The 22,879-nt window shown below is 41.7% G+C and overlaps 1 protein-coding gene and 1 long non-coding RNA gene across 15 annotated transcripts in view; one reads left to right on the top strand and one right to left on the bottom strand.

Moving 5' to 3' along the window:
- ANK2 (ankyrin 2) overlaps nucleotides 1-22,879 on the top strand; it is a 258,299-nt gene that overhangs the window by 138,950 nt on the left and 96,470 nt on the right. For 9 of the 13 annotated variants that reach the window (XM_072861199.1, XM_072861194.1, XM_072861188.1 and 6 more), the window contains 11 exons: nucleotides 6,265-6,363; nucleotides 7,817-8,014; nucleotides 11,015-11,113; nucleotides 11,284-11,382; nucleotides 13,941-14,039; nucleotides 15,239-15,436; nucleotides 17,427-17,525; nucleotides 18,144-18,242; nucleotides 19,931-20,128; nucleotides 21,644-21,742; nucleotides 21,850-21,948. In XM_072861199.1, the coding sequence (XP_072717300.1) occupies nucleotides 6,265-6,363; nucleotides 7,817-8,014; nucleotides 11,015-11,113; nucleotides 11,284-11,382; nucleotides 13,941-14,039; nucleotides 15,239-15,436; nucleotides 17,427-17,525; nucleotides 18,144-18,242; nucleotides 19,931-20,128; nucleotides 21,644-21,742; nucleotides 21,850-21,948 (1,386 nt within the window). The remainder of the gene's footprint in view (nucleotides 1-6,264; nucleotides 6,364-7,816; nucleotides 8,015-11,014; nucleotides 11,114-11,283; nucleotides 11,383-13,940; nucleotides 14,040-15,238; nucleotides 15,437-17,426; nucleotides 17,526-18,143; nucleotides 18,243-19,930; nucleotides 20,129-21,643; nucleotides 21,743-21,849; nucleotides 21,949-22,879) is intronic. The other 4 variants (XM_072861198.1, XM_072861197.1, XM_072861193.1 and 1 more) reach the window with 1 other exon arrangement.
- LOC140651586 (uncharacterized) lies at nucleotides 13,908-18,206 on the bottom strand. 2 transcript variants are annotated; one of them, XR_012042447.1, is made up of 3 exons: nucleotides 18,079-18,206; nucleotides 17,686-17,811; nucleotides 13,908-17,528 (listed from the first exon to the last, which is right to left on the bottom strand). It is a non-coding gene; the product is annotated as an uncharacterized lncRNA (long non-coding RNA). The 2 variants fall into 2 exon arrangements; XR_012042446.1 differs by lacking the exon at nucleotides 18,079-18,206 and adding an exon at nucleotides 17,882-18,007.

Raw genomic sequence — 22,879 nt, 5'->3', positions numbered from 1 at the left:
AGTATGTAGGGTATTGAAGAGGTAGGTTGTGTGTTGCATGCCATGCATACGTGTGTTTTGTACTTTCAAGGACAGACTTCCGCCTCCTCCACCTCGGTACTAACATGCTTGCCTTTCCATACTCGCCTTTTCATTTCTTCTGAGGAACACCTGCATTCTTCCAGTAGGTCAGATTCACTGAAAAACAGTGGAATTAAACGTACTAGGATATTTCATTGCCGGATAGCTTGGGCTTTTATTCTTGGTCTCCATACCACATCAAAATAAGCTCTTTGGTTAAAAAAAGTACTCATTGCTTTCATTCAGTTTATTTTTAACTTGCTTCATTACATGACATCTGATGATGCATAAATTAAGATGCAAAAACTTACTGTAACAGATTTTAGATGAGCCTCAGTACTTGAGTTTTGCAGAGTTAATTTGTGAAATCTTTGTATGTTTGAAAATGTTTCATTGGAATGATCCATTAGGAGCCCCTGTATGGTCTAAAAAAATAAATTAAAATGTACGTTCTTCAAAGGGAGTAAATTATGCATGTGTCCTACTGTTCCATAGTTAATGTTGCATGTCAGAGGAAAGACCTGCTTACTGCAGGAATTGCATATTTTTATTTTCTACACATTTCATAATATATTTGCTGAAATTTTATGGTGTTTCTCACTGGAGTATAAAGATGTAGAATTGCCAGTAAATCTGCTTGCTACCTTTATATATTTTAAAATAATATTTTACTAAAATTTTTTGGGCAAGTTTTACCATTTTTCTCAACTAACTACTAAATAAGTTTGTAAAACGTGGAATTTAATTTCTCTTTTATATTGTAGCTAAAGCAAAAATGTAAACTCCATTCCCGATGATATTAATAGGATACTTTTATTAGTACTGTCTGTTGTATCTATGTTTGTGCTACTTCTATTTACATACAAGCCTTATCTGGAGGTTTTTTTGCTAAGTAATTAATGGGTAAAATTTCTTATGCTAAAACATTTCATATTTAAAATCTTAGTCAAACCTATATTCTCTACAAGTTTCCCTGAATAAGAACTTCAATGACATGTTTGTTTAAAATTTTAGAATTTAGCTAAACTTCTGACCTGTACAACTTCCGACGGTAGGCCAGTGGAGTTGGGTTTCAGAAGCAATTGTGCAGACTGTGGCTAGGAATCAGCATGCAGAAACTTGTTCTCTAAAAGATGGTGGAAAGTTCAGTTTATGATTAAATCGATGTCATGGGGTCATGTGACACTATCGATTCTCATGTTGAGAGAAGGAAAGCATTTACAGCCTTCCTGAAACACAGTAAGGATTATTGCAGGGAGGGTTATTTTAAGCATTTAAAAGCAGAGCAATTTCAGCATGGCCAAAATATTTCTATTAAAAAAATATATTCTGATATAATGGAATAGTAACAGTAAGGATGTGCGGGATATTGAAATGTTACAGACTATAAAGGGTTTTAGGAGTATTCTTTATGAATGCAGTTTTTGTAATATCTCTATTTTTATCATCTCTCTATCAATTGTATAGGAAAAAAAAAGAACAAGAATGTGAGGCTTTTTTAGTTTTTGTATGCTTTTTTTACTTTTAAAATAGTGTTAGTCACAGGCTTTTGTCACCTTCTGGGTATTTCCATTTTTGTGGGACTATGCAAACACCCTTAGAAGGGGGGGAGGAACACGTTCACCTGTCTCAAACGCTGAAGTTGCCACACATTTTGTGTTCATTCTATTGAATCTTGCCAACATCGAAATGAAATTTTTCTTGCTCTGGGACTTTGCTGTAGACTCCTCTTGCAGGCTCTTGTCCAGAATATTTACAGTTGAAAAAAATCCCTGGAATGAAACAGAGCATCTAGTCTTGGAATGGAAAGCTTATTGTGTGGGAGAGTAAACATGTTGTGTGCCTGGAGCGTGGCAGCTGGAGCTGGAGAGGGGAGTAGACGTGATAATGGTGGGGAGAAAGTCTGGTATGCCATTTGGGTTGGAGAAGGGCCACGGAAAAGAAAGGAGGCTCAGCTGGAGCTGAAAGAAGTAGAAGGTCGGTCACAGAGATGTACGATACCAATGGGAAAAGAAAAGGAAGGAAGCTGTGGGGGGTGGAACTCGGATTTTTTTGTTTTGGGTTGGGTTGGGTTTTTTGTGGTGAGTGTGCTTCAGACACCCCTTAGCACTCATTCTGGGAACCTACTGAGAATTATTTGTAATAATGTCTCCTTTTGTATATATGCATCCTGACGAAACAGGCACGGCTCTGCTATTTTCACGTGGTAGTGGGTTTCCTACCATAAAGCCTTGTAGCAGGATCCTAACCCTGTCTTGGCACCACACTATGTTTACAGCGGTTTTTTCCTGCAGTAATGCTGCTGTGACATTTTCTCCTAGTCTTCACACATGCACAGAGCACTAATAATTCATTGGCAGTTCTTGCCATTCCTAAAGCAATGCCAGATCATAAATATCTAATCACAATGCAGATACTTGATATAAAAAATTTAGTGGACTCATATAATGTTTACAAGGGAGCGGGAAGGGATGTTGTACAGATTATCTAAGCAAGCTATACAGATAGTGACTATTATTTAGAGTTATTTAAGTTAATATCTCACTACTCAAGCAAATGCATGGTACATTTTTTGCTGTCTTTTTAAAATTTGTACTTTGAATGGCAGACCTGGAGGAATACTTTAGAGCGTGTTTAATTATGCCAAGACTCTGAGAGCTTAGAGCAAGAGGGAGACTTGCCTTGTTCATTTTTAAAGAGATGAGGTTTAGTAGTAATGAAAAATGAACAAATGAAAAGGCCTTTATTTGTCGAGAAAATGTAGACAATTTTGCACGTCTAACATACAGAATGCTAAAATTTTACTTCACCCTTATAAAAATGAGAATATGCAGCTGCAGTTAAGAGGAATTCTTTGATAATTTGGCCTTTGATGTTCATGTGCTGTCATCAGTCTTCGTTCGAACGAGCATTGAACGTGCGCTCCTGTCCTTCTGTAAAGGTGCTGCCCATATCATCTCCCATTAAGAATCTCTCGTAAGCACAGCTTCTTTTTATCTCAGTCTCTCTGGTAAGCTGAAGTAAAGCATTTTAATCACTGTGAAATGACCCAATAATTTATCTTCCTGAGCCTGGCAGTTAGGAGTCATGCAGAGAATTCAGAATTAATTTTGCAGGTTAAAAAATGACCAGTGATTGACTTTCAAGAAAAAAAGGCAAAAATTTACCTTCTATTTTGAGAGCCATTTAAGAGGAAATTAGGAGTGATGGAATTTCCTGGCTTCCATACATACGGAGAGGATTGTAGTGTCATTTCTAACAGTGACCCAGCTGTCAGTTACATTGCAAAGCATGAACTAGGAGAGTTCCACGTAGGGGAACAACAGAAGACCAGGTGCAGGATGTCACTTGGAAGATGAAAACATTTAGCTGTCCATTATGTACTATTTGGGATGAGGAAATAAATATTGGGCTCCTTAAAATATAAAATTGCTGAATTTCTTGTTTCCTGGCATGGCAGCCTTTGTGTTTAGGGGATATCCATTATCTGTGCTTCAAAGTCTGTGCCTCTTCGACCCAGTGTTGTATGTCCTGTCAAATGATGTGTTTGATATTTTGGTCAGCATGTGTGCTTCAGTTTACATGGTGTACCGATTGGCAATGGAATGATTAAAAAGGTACATAGGCAAACTCCTGCAATAGCTTTCAGAGCACTGAGGTTCATTGCAAATAGATAATGGTGCAGAAGAGGACTAATCTGGTACACCCGTGTGTCTCTTGATGTTGGCTAATGTCAGTTTGTCCTCATTGTATTATGTACTAATTCTTCCACTACAACAGCTCTCTCTTTGCAATTTCCCTCATCTTTGAAGAAAACATATAAGCAAAACCAGAATCTAAAGTACTAAATATGCAACAATTTTAAAATATACATGCTGTTTTCCCCAGGGCAGAAAGAGGGAAGAGAAAAGGGTTATATGGGAAGGCCGCAAAGCATATTGCTTCATTCCCCTACTGGAAAGTGCACAGATAGTAAATGACGATGATGCATTTATAAAAGCTATGACAGGATAGAATAGGATAGGTAGCAAATTTTTATCTCTACTTTTAGAGGGAATTATAGATAAGAACAGAGGAGAAATCATGCTTTTTAATGATTTAGTTCTTATTTTTGTTTTAGCTAGACTTTCTTGTGGAGTTGATGTGTTTCATAGCTTGTATTTTTCTTCTTTTTTCTCCCTCTGGGCATTTGTCCTGTTTTTTCAAGGGTTCACACAATTCTACCTTTCTTTTGCTGTTCTATTAAATAGAATAACATCAAAGTCACTATGCAGATAGGGAAAGTGAACCTCCCACGTTGATTAAAAATGTAGAGCGCAGAAGGCCAGAAACTGGAAAGAAATACCAAATAAATACCTTTCCTAGAAATACATTTGGGATATATTCTCACCTTAGTAATGCTAATAGGAATTATGTGTTCTCTCTTTCATCTCTCTGGCAGAAAGATGAAAATATACCTCAGTTGGGCATATAAAGACTTGATTTAGGGGACTCTGAAGTTTCAGCGCAGAAAAAAAACCCCACATAAGCTCATTACACCCAATTCTTTTATATTGACCCAATCTGCCAGGTGCTGAACAGCCTTGAATTCTGTTTGCGGGTTTGATCTTGCATCTGTTGAATTTCATTGCAAAGCTTCCTTGGATTTAGTGATGCCTCTGCCCCTGAGATAGTGAGCGTCAAGGCACACCTAACCCCTTCACATGTTTCTGAAAAATGTCTGGAAACAGTAGATAAGTAAGGGAGAAAAATTCCTCCCTGCAGCCTTCCCTTCCTCCCTGCAGCGGAGCTTCGTTGCACTGCTAACTCAGAAAGGTGCTCTGTGCTTCCGAAACCGAGGATGAGGGAGGATCTACTTCTTGGAACTACCTTTTGTAGAGTATTACAGGGCTATGTTTGCATAGCCACCGTGATGTTGCAATTGCAATGGCACTGCGCAGTCTACTTTTAATTTTAAAATATTAGTAGTAGAAGTAAAAACATAGCGATGCAGACTCCCTCCAAACTCCAGCAAGGCAAACAGTGTATCTGTGTATGAAGCAGGGTCACTAACTCATACTTAAGGCCATGTTCTTGCGTTTTGGCACTTTTTTAACCTCTCAGTAATAAATCTGTCTCAGACCAGTATATTAATCTTTTAATCATGCTGTTACTGGATTCTTCAGACAGCACCCTAAAATAATAGCATCTACCTCATCTAAGATGAGCAGTGTGTCTCAAAGGGAGAAGGCTTTTCTTGTGATTAAAAACTATTACCATTTCACCCTTATAAACCTATCTCTGATGAATGAGTATTGATGACTTCTCTGAGCGCATGCTTTTGAACAATATCGAGGTCTAATGAGATGAAAGCTTGGGTTTCTGTATCATACGCATTTTCTTTTTTCTGTCATTCAGCACTAACATTCTTTTGCAACCATTTTTCTTGCCTCATATTCCCTGTATTTCTGTGCATAAAAGTCCAAACTGTAGCAGCATTACCTAGAATGCGTTCTCTTATCTAAATGTTTCATTGACACATCTTTTGCTACCACTGCTGTGATCATTACTGAGTAGCCTGAGCAAGTCTTTTGGTATAGGGTGGCGTTCTGCAACGGAGAAAATATTGCAGAGTTGGTGGCCTCACAGCAATTTTAGCAAAGAATTGTTAGCTCTTTGTTCACCACTCAATCTCAAAAACGAAAGGTTTTGTTCTGTTTGTGTCTCTCTTTTTCTCTGTTTTAAAATCTTCTTCTGCTGCCTGTTTAAAAAAAAAACAACAAACAAATAAATTCTAGAGTAAATTGTCTAGTATGAACATTTCTTGTTTCATCCCTGCATCAAAAGCAATCCAAAGGACAAGGGTAGATTAATGGAGCATCCTTGGCCCAGCACACGTTATCCAGGGAGAGGCAATACAATCTCAAAGCCGTGCAGAGGAGAAGGAGGGCAGGAGGCAATGCATGCTCACATTATCCTCTTTGAGAAGAGATTTCAACACACAGTGGGCTTCCTCTCTGAAATGGTAACCTTCGAGTGTCCTTTACTGGTGCGAGGAAGAATAGGGATGAAAGTTCATGTCGTGGAGCCAGCTTCAGTGAGGAGTCAAAAAAAAGGAGCTTTTTTACATGCTTGTGGGGCTGCATTCCTGGAAGGGTGTTCCTCAGAGTGCCAGCATGGACAGTTGGGGATGTGCTCATTTGTTTTCCCTCCTTTTACTTGAAGGATGGACTCACCCCCCTCCACTGTGCTGCAAGAAGTGGACATGACCAAGTTGTGGAGCTGCTCCTGGAACGAGGTGCCCCACTGCTTGCACGGACCAAGGTGTGTGTCTTATTCGAATATGTTAACAGCTCTATGTAACTTTCCGCAGAATTTTCAATGTCACTGAAAGGACAAGGAAGAAGACAGGAACATTTCTATTCTCCCAAAGGAAATGTGTTAATGGGTAGAGTGATCCAAAATAAGGTTTTCTTACATAATTAGGGACTATCCTTTCCAAATATATGAAACAGTATACACTTCTTTGCCCCTCTATAATATCAGACTAAACACATGATATACAGCGCTACTGCAAGCACTTCACTTTTGTTGCTTGCTAATACCGTAGGACACAGAGATGGGAAAGCTGGGTCAGTCACTCCTGAGATGAGTCCTGGTATATATTTTCCGATCCTTCATATAAGCTAAGACCTGTGACTTGCAGCTTCTCCTAATTGTTTTTTCAAAGGCAGTTGTTTTTTCAAAGGCAATTTTTCAAATAAAAATTGTTTTATTGCCATTCAAAGGCAGATGTTGCCCGTCAGGACAAAATATCAGCATTGCTGTGGCAGCATGTAGACGTCCCCACGGTGTGGGGGACTGAGCAGAGCAGAACTGTCCAGTGAGTAATTCCCTCCTTCCAGGTGACAAACAGTCAGTGTGACCACACCAAGTCAGTTACCTGTTCCAGTCTATATGTTATAGTCTATCTTTAAACACGCAGTGCTTTTTAAGTACCTTATTGCATGTAAAATGAAATTAGATTTAAAAGCAACTTCCTCTTCTAACTTCCAATTGAAACAGGTGGTTCCAAACTGGAGACAGACAAATATGTAAACAGTAAAACTATTTTTTTCTGAAAACAACTTTTTACACATATTAATAGCAACAATTCTCTTTCCTCTTAATTGTTGACCTTCCATGGACTTCAATATTTACAAAAAGATCTATTAAAGCCAGACAGGGCTATAAAACTCCTGCTTCCACTGCCCTTCAAGTGTTATGGTTTGAACAAAAGGTCCGACCATGGTGGTGGTTGAAAGTATCATTTCCCAGAAGCTCAGGGGTCAGGTTTGCCAATATAATTTATTTTTCCATTGAACACTTAAAGAAAAAAATATAGGTTCCTTAATAAATATGATGATGGGTAAATAGGTGCTTTTCCTCTAATTAACATATAACCCATGTCTTAGTGTTATGATGAGTATCCCCAGAACTGTCTTTTAAGGTCAAGATATGTTTTATTAAATCATGAGGCAAGACCGTTAGATTCTTTTGCTTTGATTAACTTCTGATTTTAGTTTGTTATACGACGTTCCTCTAAATTTGCCTGTATTTGCTGGAAGGGGAGGGGTGGCTGTAGCTTTTTTCAGTTTTTCTTCCAGTCCGTAGCTCAGATGCGGCTCTGTTTCAGTGATGGGGGTACTCTGCAAACTCACGATCGCATCCTTCTAATACGTGCCACGATCTAAGTGCGAGTTACTGGAAGTTACTGTTCTGTTTTCTTTTGCCACAGAATGGACTCTCTCCGCTTCACATGGCGGCCCAGGGGGACCACGTGGAATGCGTCAAACACCTACTGCAGCACAAAGCTCCCGTGGACGATGTCACGCTGGATTACCTGACCGCCCTCCATGTGGCCGCACACTGCGGCCACTATCGTGTCACCAAACTCCTTCTGGACAAGAGAGCAAATCCCAATGCTCGTGCCCTGGTAAACCTGTCCCACCTGTGTCGTGTAACAAAGCTATCCAGGGCAGATGAGTAGCTCTTACCAGTAAAGCTAAGTGAAAACTCTTGTCAACAAACTCCAACCACCTTAAATAGCTGCAGTAACAACAGGGGTTCTCACACCTGCTGGTTACCAGTATGGTATCTCGTATTATTAGGCCTAGTCATGGACCACGTGCCATGGCAAGTGGCTGTAGTATCAGGTCTGGAAGCTCTACAGAGCTCCTAAAATCAGAGCCATTTCTAGCTGATGCTAACGTATGCATTGGTATTTTACTGAATTAATAGTTCAGTTTTCCATACTATCTGATATGATACACAAATAACTTCTAAGCTTTCAACTGAATCAGTAAGTTAATTGGCATGGAGAAATACATTAAAAAGCTAATATTTCTGCATTTATCAAATTATGACATGCCCCTCTATTAGGTGCCACTTCTCTTACTTTTCAAAAAAACAGTTCTTCTGATGCTTACAGGAACACAGGTATGATTCCTTTCACTCACTGATCAGACCATTATCCCCTAACTGAGAGAAAAACATCACATTTGGCTTTGGGAACATACAAAGCTTTCAAGAGTCTTGAATCTATCCAAACCCAGACAAGATTCCAATTTTCTCTAACAGGAAGCATCCCCATGAACTGTTAGCTGGATGGAGTTAAAATACCAATATATTACACTCGGTGGGGGAAAGAAAGAGACTGTGAACACTTGCGATACTTCTGCAAGGCAAGAAGTCTGCCATTGCCTGCTGTACTCGGTGCCTCCGTAGAACTTCCACCGCAGGCCACTCTGATGTCTTCCCCAGCTTCTTGCCTTCAGTATGACCCTGTGTTTTTCCATGAAGGCTCCCCCTATCCCTTACTTCCTTGGAACTGACTCTTTATTGACGCACTTTTCTTCTGCCCTCTCATTTCTCTTGGCCTCTCTATACCCACAAATCCCGTAACCCCTCTTGCTTCCTCTTCTTATGCTTTTCTTGTTTTGCCTTTCTCAGTATCATGTCCACTTGGTTGATCTTTTTCGATGCTGTTTTCATCCTTTCTTGTTTTTCTTGCCAGTCTTCTGATTATCTTTAGCTGTACTTTCCTCAGCTACCCACACATACACATTATATGCTAGCCCCCACATCTTCTTTCTTTCCTTCCACGACCAGAAATATACCTTCTGTTCCTCCTTCTCCCTCCCTCCCTCCCAGAGACACATCTGAAATGAAAGGAGAACACCCTCAGGCTGCTGCCTCTCTGCTCTCTTCCCTCCAGACTGTTTTTTTTCCTCTCTCTTGTTTCCTCTCCCATCAGGGACTTGTTGCCTCTGGCGTGTTTATAGTATTTAATATATTAAATGATGCTTGTAATTTCTGTTAGCGATACGTTTTTTCTGCCTTCTCCTCCCCCCCATCAAACTGTTCCTCACTTAAATAGAAGCAACAAAATTAAATCAACTCAGGCAGTAAAATTAAGTGAAAATATGGAAACTTCTGAAACAGTAAAACTGCCTATGAAATATATCGAGAGATGCTGTGCGGGAGGTAAAATATCTAATGGTTTTGATTCCTTCTTTAGAAATTGGAGAAGGCTAATAGTAGTAATAATATTCAGCAGAGTCCTGTGATGGAATACATTTTACAAATAATTCATTTTCAGCTAGATTAAAAAGAAATAATTATTAATGTTTGCAAAATGATTTGGGGATACAAGCACTATATGAGTTCTTAGCTTTTTCAATTTGTACTTTAAAGCACCTTCAAATCAACTAGTAATTAACATTTCCCTTAACAGAAGCTGACTGTAGAATAATCTGTCACATGCCTCTTCCCATGAGCTAAGATTTCACTGATAAGTTCTGTTTACTGCTAGTTGATTGTTTAGCAATACTGATCCTTTTCATTAGAAAATATAGCAATTTTTCAACATTACCTAAAAATGTTACCCGTGCTTTTCACTAAAATGTTCACATATGGTGAATAATGTGTTTGCTTAGCTTTAGGCACACACTTAACCTGCATTAGCTATAATAGTACCTAAAAAAAGCTTGAAGTCAAAGCATACGGTACAGTATAGAGGATTAAGACATTGCTTTGATTTGGGCCCCAATCTCACTGAATAAGCGCTTCCAAAGAAACGAGTATGTGCTGATGGTAAGCACAACACAAAAACTATTGTCTCACATACAAAATGCTAGGTTGCAATCTTGATTTAAGATGTTGCCTTCCACATCCCCCTTTCATTCCTGTCCCTGCCCCATTTAATTTTAGTCCAGATGAGGGCTGATACCTTGCTTACAATGCTTTATGACTCAGCAGGGCAGGAATAAAGGAAGGGGGGCCACAAATACTTAGAGTGAACACTTTCTATCGTGAAACCATGGCTGAAGTAGTGATTATTTAAGATACCTCACAGAATGCACACACACACCCAACCATGAATACAGTATACACTAGATTGGTGCATAAATATAAAAATAAATACACATAGATGCTTAGATTACAAGATATTCTAAAGAGGCAAATAAAATAAGGTGGAATCTGGAAGAAGCACTCTGTTCTTTTCCTAGAGAGCTACAGAATATGCTTTACACGTTTCAAAAGACACCAACTGATTTCAAAGTGATCGCTATATTTTCCTTGCGTTAGGCAATCTTGGGAACCACTTTAAGTCATCCATACATATATATGTGTGCAACCTTCGGAACCACATACATACATGCGCACATGCATACACTTGAAAGTTAGAACGGGCATGTCCGTATTTGGTTCTTGGAGGTGGACGTTCAGTTTCTCTCCACTACCTGAGAAGAAAGCAGCGGCACTGCTTTGTTCTGCCTCGGACTACTGGGAGATGTCTGTAATTCATAACCTGTTGTGCTTAAAGAACAATTGCTTCTGGTACTCTAACACTTCTGCTCCCAGTGTGCCAGCATGGAGCTGTGTGGAAAGTGTAGCTGCATGTTTTTAACTAACATGACTGTCTTTTGCACAGAATGGTTTTACTCCACTGCACATTGCCTGCAAGAAAAATCGCATCAAAGTCATGGAACTCCTGGTGAAATATGGGGCTTCAATCCAGGCTATAACAGAGGTAGAAAAATGTTTCATGTCCTGAAGAAACATTCCTTCTCTCTCTCCCTTTTTGCTTCCTTTTTTCTCTCTCCTATCATGCCTCACTGTCACTTATGTTTTATTTAAACAAAGAAGCCCCTTCCCTACGCCCGTGCAGAGGAGTAAAACTGCTCTTGCTTTGTTTCGCAGTCGGGCCTCACACCAATACACGTGGCTGCATTTATGGGCCACTTGAACATAGTCCTCCTTCTGCTGCAGAACGGAGCCTCTCCCGATGTCACTAACATTGTGAGTATGGCTTTGACTAGAATCATCTGTGCAATACCTCCTCCGAAAAGGGTCTGGCCTACCACATAGCTCAACCAAAGGTCACATTTTAATGATACCTTATGACTTTATCGCATTTTAGGACAAATTATTCTAGCACCTTTAGTGAAGAGGAGAAAATGGTGATTGTATATGCGTTGTAAGCCATCTGTGGTTTCATCTATTCTTCCACAATGCTTGAGCAGGTAAAGTTTCCCTTAGAAACAGACAAAGCTCACCAAATACATCCAAAACTGACGATGAGCCAAGTCACAGGGAGGACTGCGTTTCCATTCTGAAGGATGAAATGTAAGTCCAAATGGCTCTAATTTCTGCTTGCATAGCTTCACTGGCTGCCACGAAATTGTGTCAGTTGTTATCAGTGAAAGGGTATAAAATGCTTAAAACCTAACAATTAAACAAAAAGTAAAAATGTTAAACTCAAGATGTTCCTCTTACACAGGAAATTCCAAGAACTGAAAATCCAAAAGAACGTGCTTAAATCTAGAAAATGTGACCTTTGGGAGGTAACACAAAATGCAGAACCTGACTTACCATAAGAATCAGTGTTTGTATACCAATAGCCTAGTTACCACGAAGAATTACAATAAAAAGAACATGATAGTTTTCTGAGCTGTATTTCATAGATATCTTACTGTCTGAATTTGTCAGTATAAACAAATATTCAACTTATGACCACCTGCACTTTGAAAGCAGCTTTCTACCTGTAAATAATGTTATAGATAAGTGTTCCCAACAACAAAGCAACAACAAAACCTTAGTAATCCAGATACATGGGACTCATCATTTTTTTCTCAGTTTGAAAAATCTTATGTGGAACCGAGTAAAAATGTTGAGCACACAGAGTTGTTTGCTTGAATCGTTAGAACAGACTTTTCTTAACAAAGTCTCTTACTGCTTTCATACTTTTTTTACAGAAGCAATCTTTATATAAAAACTTTATTGATGATATGAAAGCCAACAAGAACTTATTGTGGAATTAAATAAATTAAAAGTATTGTGTTACCGGACATTTGTGTGCAAAGTTTAACACTTTACAATTTATGCTACACAGGTGTCTTGGCTTTTACTTGGTAAGCTGAAGTTCCCCATTGAATTACTAACTGTTTCCAAAAGCTAAATTGCTTTGCTAATTCAAGTACAAAAGGGTCTTTATAGAAATTTGATCTTTAGAGTGTGTGAAATGTAAACCTTATTCACATTTTAAACAGCTCATTCTTCAGGTAGTAAAGTTTATATAGATGAAATTCTCTATTAAGATTTGTAGCTAGAGCTGTGGCATTTTGTTTGTTGCCTACTTACTAGTCATAGCTGGTAATACAATCTTAATTTTAAAATGACAAGAAAATCAACTCCTGGTGAAGAGGGTTTGCTTTAATTAGAAGTTAATAATAGTAGACAAGCTCAGGCTGCTTCTTTTCCTACGTCTAGATGAAGGACAAAAAGACATGATTCCTGATTCTGATGCAACAGATCTTGACCAGAGCGCTCATTTTGGCATTTGCAGTTTAACTTGATAGTCGTGGGGGTAAAAGCCTTACAAGAGAATATACTCCAGCTCTAGAGTAAGGAGAAGGAGCAATTAACACAAAGAAGTGATCAGTCCTGCTGTGTTGTCATAACATAACAGATAAATACAGAGCTCCTGGTTGCGGAACTGGCCCAGTACTTAATGTACCAGATACCAACAAGCTGCACAGGGACTGTTTTAGTCCACTTTAGGACAGTGCACTCCAAGAATGTTGGACAGTGCAAAATTAAGCTAGAAACACCATCGTCAAGGAATACTCGCTTTCAGTGTTCCTTTGCAAACCTATGCAAAAGGTAAATGCTTTGAATGTGTCATCTGTACTTCATTATCCTGATCCGAAATTCCACATCACTCCAGTCAGCTTTCCAAAATTTCATATTCTCCTTCAAATTCCGTAGGCTACAAAAGGCTTGAAACAAGATTCATTCCATAGCCTGCAGACAAAGCCACGCTGCTGAGCACAGATTTTACACATTTCATATGCTGGCTCAGTTGTGCACAGCCATTGCAAGGCCTTTTAATGCTGCCAGCTCCACACAGTGTGCAGGAAGAGACCATCTGGAAAAATATCCCCTTCCATCTTGAGGCTCATGTGCCTCGCAATCCCTTGAGAGAGACAGGCTCAATATACTCCTCTCTCCTGTGCGGCATGCAAGCCGATGCACTGTTATGTAGAAAGCTGAGGAACATATGTGACCAGGGGAGTCTATATGGCAGAATTTTCTATAAGCCAGGATTTTCATGCTGACCCTCTGTAGTGAGATTACGTTTGTCTGGGATCACCGAGTTTGCAAACCAAAGCGTACCCAGGCCCAGCGACATGTATGCACACACCCTTCTGAACTGCCTGTTACTGGGTCTGAAGCCAGATTCTCAGCTAGCGGAAAGGCAGGTCTCCGCACGACTTCACGTGGGTGGAACTTACACCGTCGGAGCTCTGTTTCTTCACAGAGGTTTAGGACGCTGAAACGCTTTTGCTTTTCTGCAGCGTGGAGAAACTGCGTTGCACATGGCGGCACGTGCCGGGCAGGTGGAAGTAGTTCGCTGCCTCCTGAGAAACGGGGCCCTGGTTGATGCCCGAGCCAGGGTAGGTGTTCTGCTTACAATTTTTTTTTGCTTTCTCTTACTCAAGAACATAGCTGAAGCAGAGGAGCTAGGGAGGAGCAATTTCATTTTTATTTGATCTGCTGATTCAATATGAAGCACACCTGGAAACAGTTCTGAAAACAGTAACCTATTTATGTGTAGATCTTCCAAAGAGAAGGGGGGGGGGGGGGGCTGACCCCAGCCGGCAGCTCAGCCCCACTCAGTCAATCGCTTACTGCCCCTGCAGCAGGATGGGGGAGAGAACTGGAAGGGCGAAAGCGAGAAAATCTCTTGGGATGAGATAAAGACAGTGTAATAGGTGAAGGAGGAAGAAAAAAAACCCCACAAAACCAACACACACACACACACACACACACCCCCCCGCCACAAGTGATGTGAATGCAGTCACTCACCACCTCCCACAAGCAGACCGATGCCCAGCCAGTCTCCGAGCAACGGCTCCTTTGGAAAAACTCAGCCCCTAGTTTTATTGCTGAGCATGATGTTATGGATTATCTCTTCGGTCAGTTCAGGCCAGCTGTCCTGGCTGTGTCCCCTCCCAACCTCTTGCCCACCCCCAGCCTGTTCCCTCGGGGGGCAGAGGGATAAACACAGAAAGCCCTGGTGCTGTGTAAGCACTGTTCAGCAATAGCTAAAACACTGGTGTGTTATCAACGCTGTCTTGGTCAGAAATCTAAAACAGAGCACCATACGGGCCGCTGTGATGAAAATTAACTCCATCCTGGCTAGGCCCAGTACAACGTGCCTGACTCAGACCAGCAACAGCTATTCTGTCTGAGCAAGGAGGTGCACAGCCACATCCTAAAACCAAACACCGGAGGTTCTGATAGCAGGTAGTGCCAGACTTTGAAACCAAGGGGACTGTTTGTAGAGCAAGCTACAGCTGTCAAATTGAGAACACAAAGGGGAGCAAGTGATGCTCACAGTGATGTGCGCTATCTGCTTGATAAAAGGAAAAAACAATGTTTTTCCTCATAGTTCTTTCTGTTCTAATAAGACGTTGCTGAAGCTCGTCACAAAAATTAACCCGCGAGCCCTCCGTTACTGCCTTTTTTTGTACTATTATTTCCTATGATTTTTTGCAAGACAAATGCATAGATAGATCTGTTGGGCTTAACCAGAATATTGTGTTCAGGGTGGTTCTACCTGCGCTAATTATCTACTCGATTTGAGTTGTAGGAAGAACAGACTCCACTGCACATTGCTTCTCGCTTGGGGAAAACGGAGATCGTCCAACTTCTGCTACAGCACATGGCCCACCCTGATGCTGCAACAACTAATGGGTACACCCCGCTGCACATCTCTGCCAGAGAGGGACAAGTTGATGTCGCATCAGTTCTCCTAGAGGCAGGTGCCTCGCACTCCATGTCCACTAAAGTAAGACAAAATGCTTTATCTCTGTATTCCAGTAGCATGAGCACTGCATGCCAGCGCATGCCTGTTCCGTGAAGAATGTAGTTTCACGCTGAGAAATTGAACTAGTTTGGGTCTCTTGTTTTGTTCTTACTTAATCAACAGCGATCTAATAGACTGAAGTAATGTGTCAGAAGTTAGTCAAATTTTGACATATTTTGCTGTCATCTAAAGTTGGGAGTTTGGTTCCCACGGGAGCCAAATGCAGATCATGATAAATACACAGTTCCAACAGGTTTAAAATGTACACGAAGTCCTTGTTTCTCTCTTTCCCATTGTGTTATGGGTAGGGCCTTTTTGGCCAACAGTCTCAAAAAAGAAAAGGGGATGACGCCACTGCTTTCTTTATGAACAGGCCTGCTTATTCTTCAGTACCTTGTTTATTTAAATAGTAAAATAATTCTGGTCTGTGCTAGCTGAAAGGAATGTTCCTAAAACCTACGAGTCAGCATATGTCCAGTCGCATCTAATGCTGCATCTATTTTCAGTGGTTCTATAAATGAGGTGTCATATGACACAATAGGCCATTTTGTCTGGGGTTATAAAAGAAATAGTCTGCAGAATCATTATTGCTTTGTTAGCCAAAAATGTTTACCAGTAGATTCCTAACAGAGTGATGAACACGTAAGAAAAGAGATAGCTGTGAATAGAATTATATGCCAAGATATCTTTTCCAAATGTATCGCACGCGATTAAGTGAGAATCACTTAATTCTCACTATCATTTTAGGTCTTGAAAAAGTACCCCTGATTTTACAGCTGGAGCTTAAAACATATTTCTGGACAATGGGGTGTCTTCCAGGGTTTAGAAGACTAAACCAGCAATTTTCAAATTATGATCCACGGATTACTGGGAATGCTTCCTGTTCTCCTTTTATCCAGCTGTTAAATCACATTCAAATGGCTAAAAATATACTAAGTACTTTCCTAATTTCCCATATTGCTTTATGGCAATTGCTTTAGTTCTGCAGGAACATTCTAGAATTATGAATAGGAGAAGATGTAGTCCACTAGATAATCTCTCTACAAACCTGTGATTCATGAACTGGAAATGTTTGAGATGCCCTGACGTAAACTCTTTGTGAGGTGGGAGTAATGGAACAAGATGATTATGATAATAAACATTATACATCACTCATGTCAGGCAAATAGGTCATTGTAGCTCCCTGGAATTACTGCCAGGGCAGTGGTGCAGTCTGCCACCTACTGTCTTGCATCCGTGAGTTTTCCTTATCAACACTTTTTTTTAAATTAAAAGAACAGGCAAAGAGCATATTAGTTTGACGTAGACCTTACACCTATGCTGTACTGACAAGCATTATTAAAACAAATAGAAAAGGACTCTTTTTAAGAGACAAGATCTTTAGTCTTGCCACAATGTGTTTCCAAAAGCACTGCCACCGAGTCAGGCATGACTTTTTTTTTTTTAGCTGCAGTTCAGAGGCTGTAGCAGAACTTTGTGACTGTACGGATACATGAGTCCAAATATAAATCATTTTTCAACAAACTCTAAAGGAGGAATACGAAGTTTGGAGCTTTTCTCACTGAATTTAGTTGGTGTTTCGTTGTTACTGGCAAAAATTGATACAGGAAATATTTCTAAAGCTGTCATCATGAAACTAAAAAGTGCAGCTGGTTTGGAGTAGAAATTTGAACACGTGCCTTCATTGCCCACACACAGAGTGTATGTTGCTAGCAGAGTCTGTATCAGATAAAATGTCTGCCAGCCTGACAGCACGTACATAGGAAAGAATAATAAAAAGGAAAGTATTTTCTTGTATTTCAGGCTTCTCAAAGTGCTTTCAAAAGATGATGCTCTTTCTAGGTATGGCTATTGATTCTGCGAGCTAGAATATAGGTTGAAGAGTAAGTGTTTAACACGTAGTTCTTAAAAGATAGATGTCAGCATGACCTTTAACACAAACATCTGCTTTTCATCTCCTGGAATTTTTCAGAAGGGATTCACACCTTTGCATGTGGCGGCCAAATACGGGAGCCTGGAAGTGGCAAAACTCCTGCTGCAGCGTCGTGCCTCTCCCGATTCAGCTGGCAAGGTACTGACGAGAAAGAAAAAAAAGTCAGCAGCATTTTGGATTCTTCCTTAGGAAAGAACGGTGTGAAACATGCACACGAAAGAAGGCTGCAGCTGCTTTCACATGGTGGCTTCAGCTTTGTTAGGGTCGCATTCCCCCAAGTGATGGTTACACGCGGTACCTGTAGAAACCGCGCTCCCAAGCGTGTCCGGTTTGGGTCTCTGGCAGGAGGGCGTGCTGCGCACAGCTCTGAGGGCAGATACGTTTCCGTGGCTCAGGAAGCACCGGTTCCATTAAGCTGTCCAACCTGTCAAAATCCTCATGGATAAACAGGGGTCCAAGGCCCGTTCTCCCCCCACGCTGTGGGAACCGCTTACCGTGGGCTCTGGGGAGACAGAAAGCGGGCCTGCGGCTGCGAGCAGCCAGGCCGCCCAGATTCACCATCCTCCGCCGCTTCTCCCTCACTAACGGCCGGCCGCCTGCTGTGGCCTTGCCCTCCGCCCCTCGCTCCGTCCCGTCCCGTCCCCGTCCCCGTCCCGTCCCGTCCCGTCCCCGTCCCGCCGGCGCCCGTTACCTCACGCACTAACGGCTCCCTCCCGCGGCCGCGCGCGCAGCCTAACGCCGTAACCGCCCTTACAGAACGGCCTCACCCCCCTCCACGTGGCGGCGCATTACGACAACCAGAAGGTGGCGCTGTTGCTGCTGGAGAAGGGCGCCTCGCCCCACGCGACCGCCAAGGTGAGCGCTCCCGCCGCCCGCCCCGGGCCGCCGCCCGCCTCAGGCCGCCGCCCGCCTCAGCAGCCCTGCCGGGAGGGCGGCGCGGCCTCCGCCTTCCCCAGCCGGCTGCGGGCACGCCGCCGTGCTGGGCCTGCCTGAGGTGGCTCGGGGCGACTGGCAGGCGCTGCGGTGTGGGGAATTGGCCGTTCGAGATAAAGAAATAAAATAATCCCCGGGGTGTGGGCGGTCGGACACTGGAAAGGGCCGCCTGGAGGGGTTGCGGGGGCCTCGGAGGTGGCCGCAGTGTGACTAGGTGAGTCGCTGAGCCGTGTGAGGTTCATACAGCGGGAAGTTGGCGCTGGCTGGATGACGCCCTACCTAAGTTAGTGCACGGCTCTCTCAGACCTTTGTTGAAAAAGAAGAAATGCGTGTGTACGTATAGACTGGATTTAGACTGGATATTAGGAAATTTTATTTCACTGAAAGGGTTGTCAAGCACTGGAACAGGCTGCCCAGGGGAGTGGTTGAGTCGCCATCCCTGGAGGTATTTAAAAGCCGTTTGGATGAGGTGCTCAGGGCCATGGTGTAGTGGTGGTCTTGGTGGTGTTAGGTTTACGGTTGGACTCGATGATCTTAAAGGTCTTTTCCAACCTGTACGATTCTGTGATTCTGTATATATGTATGTGTACATCTATATGTAAGTTTCTCAGCCCCTTTTTATGTTTGTGAGCTTTAGTCATAGCCGGAAGTCACTGTACTATTGTGTAATATTAGAAATGATGTGTATATTCTGACCACACATACAGAGAAATCATTCCAGGGTCAGGAACGGTGTCACGATATCACTGTGTTAGGCAAAGGCTACTAAAAGGGGAAAATAACAAGCAAATTGGTGCTGGTGTCAGAACATTCTGCCCCATGTGAGGCTGCTGTTGTATGTGCTGCCAAAAAACATGGCCCGTCTGTTAAGTGATTGTATCAGAGCTGTTGTTTCCACTGTGGTGCATGGAGAGCAGCAAAAGCTACGGTTGCAGTAGGATAGTTTGGTAAAGCTCCCTTTTAAAAAAAAACACAGACCGACCAACTGAACACCTCCAGAGGGACTGTCTGCTGTAACCCAGAATTTTCCCCCACAGTGCGTTGTAAAGCAATTAGAGGTGGCAAGTTGTCTTATTGCCAGAAAGCACCATCAGTGCCATTCTCCTTTGCTTAAATGGTTAATTTGATGAGAAAAACATTCCTCCCTATTGCTGTTTCCAGCCAGTGCCGTGACTGACACATGTATGAAAATTCTATATGCAAACACACCTCTACCCACACACTCCGAAAAAGCATAACGCAATGAAGAGTGTGCACCCGTCGCTCATCACGGAGAATGTCAGTCATCAGTCAAAAGTGAATATTTACAACATAGGTTATTCAAAATGTAGGTGTCAAAGTCGGGATAATTTGAACGTATCAGCTGAAGTCCTGCCCACCCTAGCGAGGGCTGGCTTTGTTCTGGTTTAGATGGGGAAAATAACAGATGGACGAAGCAACACAACAGCAGGTCCATGTGGGACATGTCTGGCCTTGAAAATTTAATGAACTCTCATCTGTAATAGTAAGGGGTAACGTAAAATAATACTGTTTTATGGTGTCTGACTTCTTCGGCTTACGTGGCTTGTTGTGTTAACTTTATTCTCATTTTGTTTCCTGACTGGTGTTAGAATGGATACACCCCTCTGCATATTGCTGCCAAGAAAAATCAGATGCAGATAGCTACCACTCTATTGAACTATGGGGCTGAGACCAACATTTTGACCAAACAGGGAGTCACCCCGCTTCATTTGGCCTCCCAAGAAGGTCACACTGACATGGTGACCTTGCTTTTGGAGAAAGGATCCAACATCCATGTGGCAACAAAGGTAACTCCCAAGCGGAGACAAAGTACTGTGGGTGGGAGTATTCAGTAAGATGCAAAGTGCAGTGTAGGAATGATGTCGCATTGCCAGGAATTCTCAGCTTTGCTTCCTTATATATGTATTTGTGAGGCTGCAGAAGTGACAACAGGTGGGTGAACAGTAAAAGTGAGAATAGGATATCTAGGACTGGCAGATGGATTGACCGGTTAACTTATATCATGTAATTAATAGCTGTGTGGGGTAATGCACAGGAGGAACTGCAGGTGTTTGCCATGATGGGGGGAAAACAATGCAACACCTGGCTCTGGTAGAGAGGTTATAGGAGGAAAGGCAGACTGAGACCAAAATTGTTTACAAGCACTCAGGAAGGCAGGACTGCAGTATTTTTGTTGTGCTGCAACCTTGCCATCTCTCCGGTGTTTTGCATATGCTCCTGAAGTTTTACAGTAGATGCAAAGGAAGAGGAATGTAAAATTCTGGAGTTTGTGGGTCCATGGGTAGATTTAACAACATGTATCAGAAACCTGAGAGCTACAGTCTAAAATAGTTCAGTGCTCTTGCCAGCAAAGGCGCTTTTCCTCATATATTTACCCTTCAGCCTTCTTTCCAAGTGGAAAGTGTCTGTGTAATAATGTTATTATTTGCCAGACACTGCCCACTTCTTTCCAAGTGGGCAGTGTCTGGCAAATAATAACATTATTAGCGGAGCAGCGAGTGAGAAAAATCCTATGGAGGACCTTTCCAATTTTTTTTTTTTATGATTGTACATGACAGCTTTTTCATAGAAAACAAGTTCCTCAAAAAAACCCCCATTACTGTAGATCTTCATAGGTCACCAGATTTTTCCAGGCATATGTGTAAGTCTTATTTAAAGGTCAAAAGCTTGCAGCTTTTGTTCATACAAGTCAAAATAGAAGGCTCAAGTCTCTCGTTGTCTGGCATTAATGTATTATGCTACCTAACCAATGAGAAACAAGGTGATTTCCATTTCTCTTACAAAATTTGTTCCCTGCCTTGTTCACAGGCGAGTACTATGTGCGTGCTCACACTGAGCTTTTAGTTAAAGGCTGCATCCATTTCCTTGGCGTCTTTGAGTGGGATCTATTTCTGGAGTTATTTTCTTCATTCTGACTCGTGCCTGCAGTTGTCAAGGTTCCCTTTCCTCTCTGAGGAGTGGGAAGCACAGTGAACGTGCTTCCCTAATTTATTAATGGGCTCCTCAGCTTCCTAAGTGACATTGTTGTATAAAATCCGAGCATGATCGTTGATGCCTGGAAGTTTTACTCTGTGGTTATGGTGATGCAATTGCTTTGGAGCTGTTTGTCAGCCAGAACAGGAGAAACATCAGTCTCGACGTTGTTTAAAACAAACACACATACTTAGAAGCTATAGTTAGGATCTCTTCATGTTTTAAAGATGAGAAAGCGGGAAAGTCTAGATTTCGTTCCTCATGTAAAGTAGGTTTTAGTCTTATTTTTATCTTTATTTATTTATTTATTTTGTATATTCCACCTCCAGACTGGACTGACATCCTTACACCTTGCAGCTCAAGAGGATAAAGTGAGCGTAGCTGAAATACTCACAAAACACGGTGCAAACCAAGATGCTCAGACAAAGGTAAATCATGGAGTGGCTACTGTCTCCAGTGTGCCAAAGGATGCTACCATTGTAAAAGGAATGTTCCACTCAGCTTGCAGTTTTACTTCTTTGTTCTCTTATTGTAGCTTGGTTATACACCTTTAATTGTGGCGTGTCACTATGGAAACATCAAAATGGTGAATTTTCTTCTCAAGCAGGGAGCAAATGTCAATGCTAAAACAAAGGTAAAGAATTTTTCATTGCTTGCTTTTGCTCTTTATTATGAACCTGGTAACCAGGCGCTACCAATACATACCATAGGTGCCTTTTCACTAAGAAACTATAATTATTGCATGGTAGGTGTCACCATATGGTGATTCGTGGCTGTAGTGGAATGCCTTCTCTTGGCTACATCTCTTTGTATAGTGTTCACAAAAGAAAAGTCAGATAACTCTTTGGGCGTATGAAAGAAGGAGATAGAGAATCAATTTCATTGTGTTTTTCTCTTTTTCTTTTTACTTGCAAACTAACAAATGTGAGCTTGTTTCTGATCTCATTTACACATGGTTTACACCAGTGTAATGCCGGTGTGCTGCCAAACTAGTAAGTAACAATTCAGACACTTTGAGGGTGATGCCAGGTTCTCTCCAATCTGCTGGGAGAAGAGTGGGAAGAATTACTGCTGATCAAAGCGTGGGTGGTATGACTTTGGGAGAGGAAGCAGCTGTGGTGGGGAATGCAGTTTACTGAAGACAGGTTTGAGGGTTTTTTTGAGGGGAATCTGGGTGCACTGTTACTGACCAGTTATACTGAAATGGACCTGACTGCCTATAGCCAAAGTCTGAACGAAATCCACTGACTTCAGCGGTTTCTTCTAGTATAAACTGGTGGGCACAACAGCTGGATGTGATGCATTTTGTAGCAAGAATTGTATATCTCCTAAGTATACACAGAGGGGTTCTGGTGACAGCAGCAGTGTGTTGCATCCCAGATATCATCACATCACCCTTATCAGAAAGAGAAGGCTAACTCAGGAGCTGCAGGGCTTCAGCTTAGTTAAAGCTGGCTTAGGGCAGTAGCTAGCTACTAGCTTCAGATTGGATGTCTTGGCATCAACATGAAGAAGTCCATTGATATTTCTAGTGATGTACTTAGTATTTGTAAGATCCGAGCAAA

This window comes from Ciconia boyciana, chromosome 5, assembly GCF_034638445.1.
Source record: "Ciconia boyciana chromosome 5, ASM3463844v1, whole genome shotgun sequence".
Classification (NCBI taxonomy): Eukaryota; Metazoa; Chordata; class Aves; order Ciconiiformes; family Ciconiidae; genus Ciconia; species Ciconia boyciana.
This window is presented reverse-complemented; position numbering and strand designations above follow the sequence as displayed.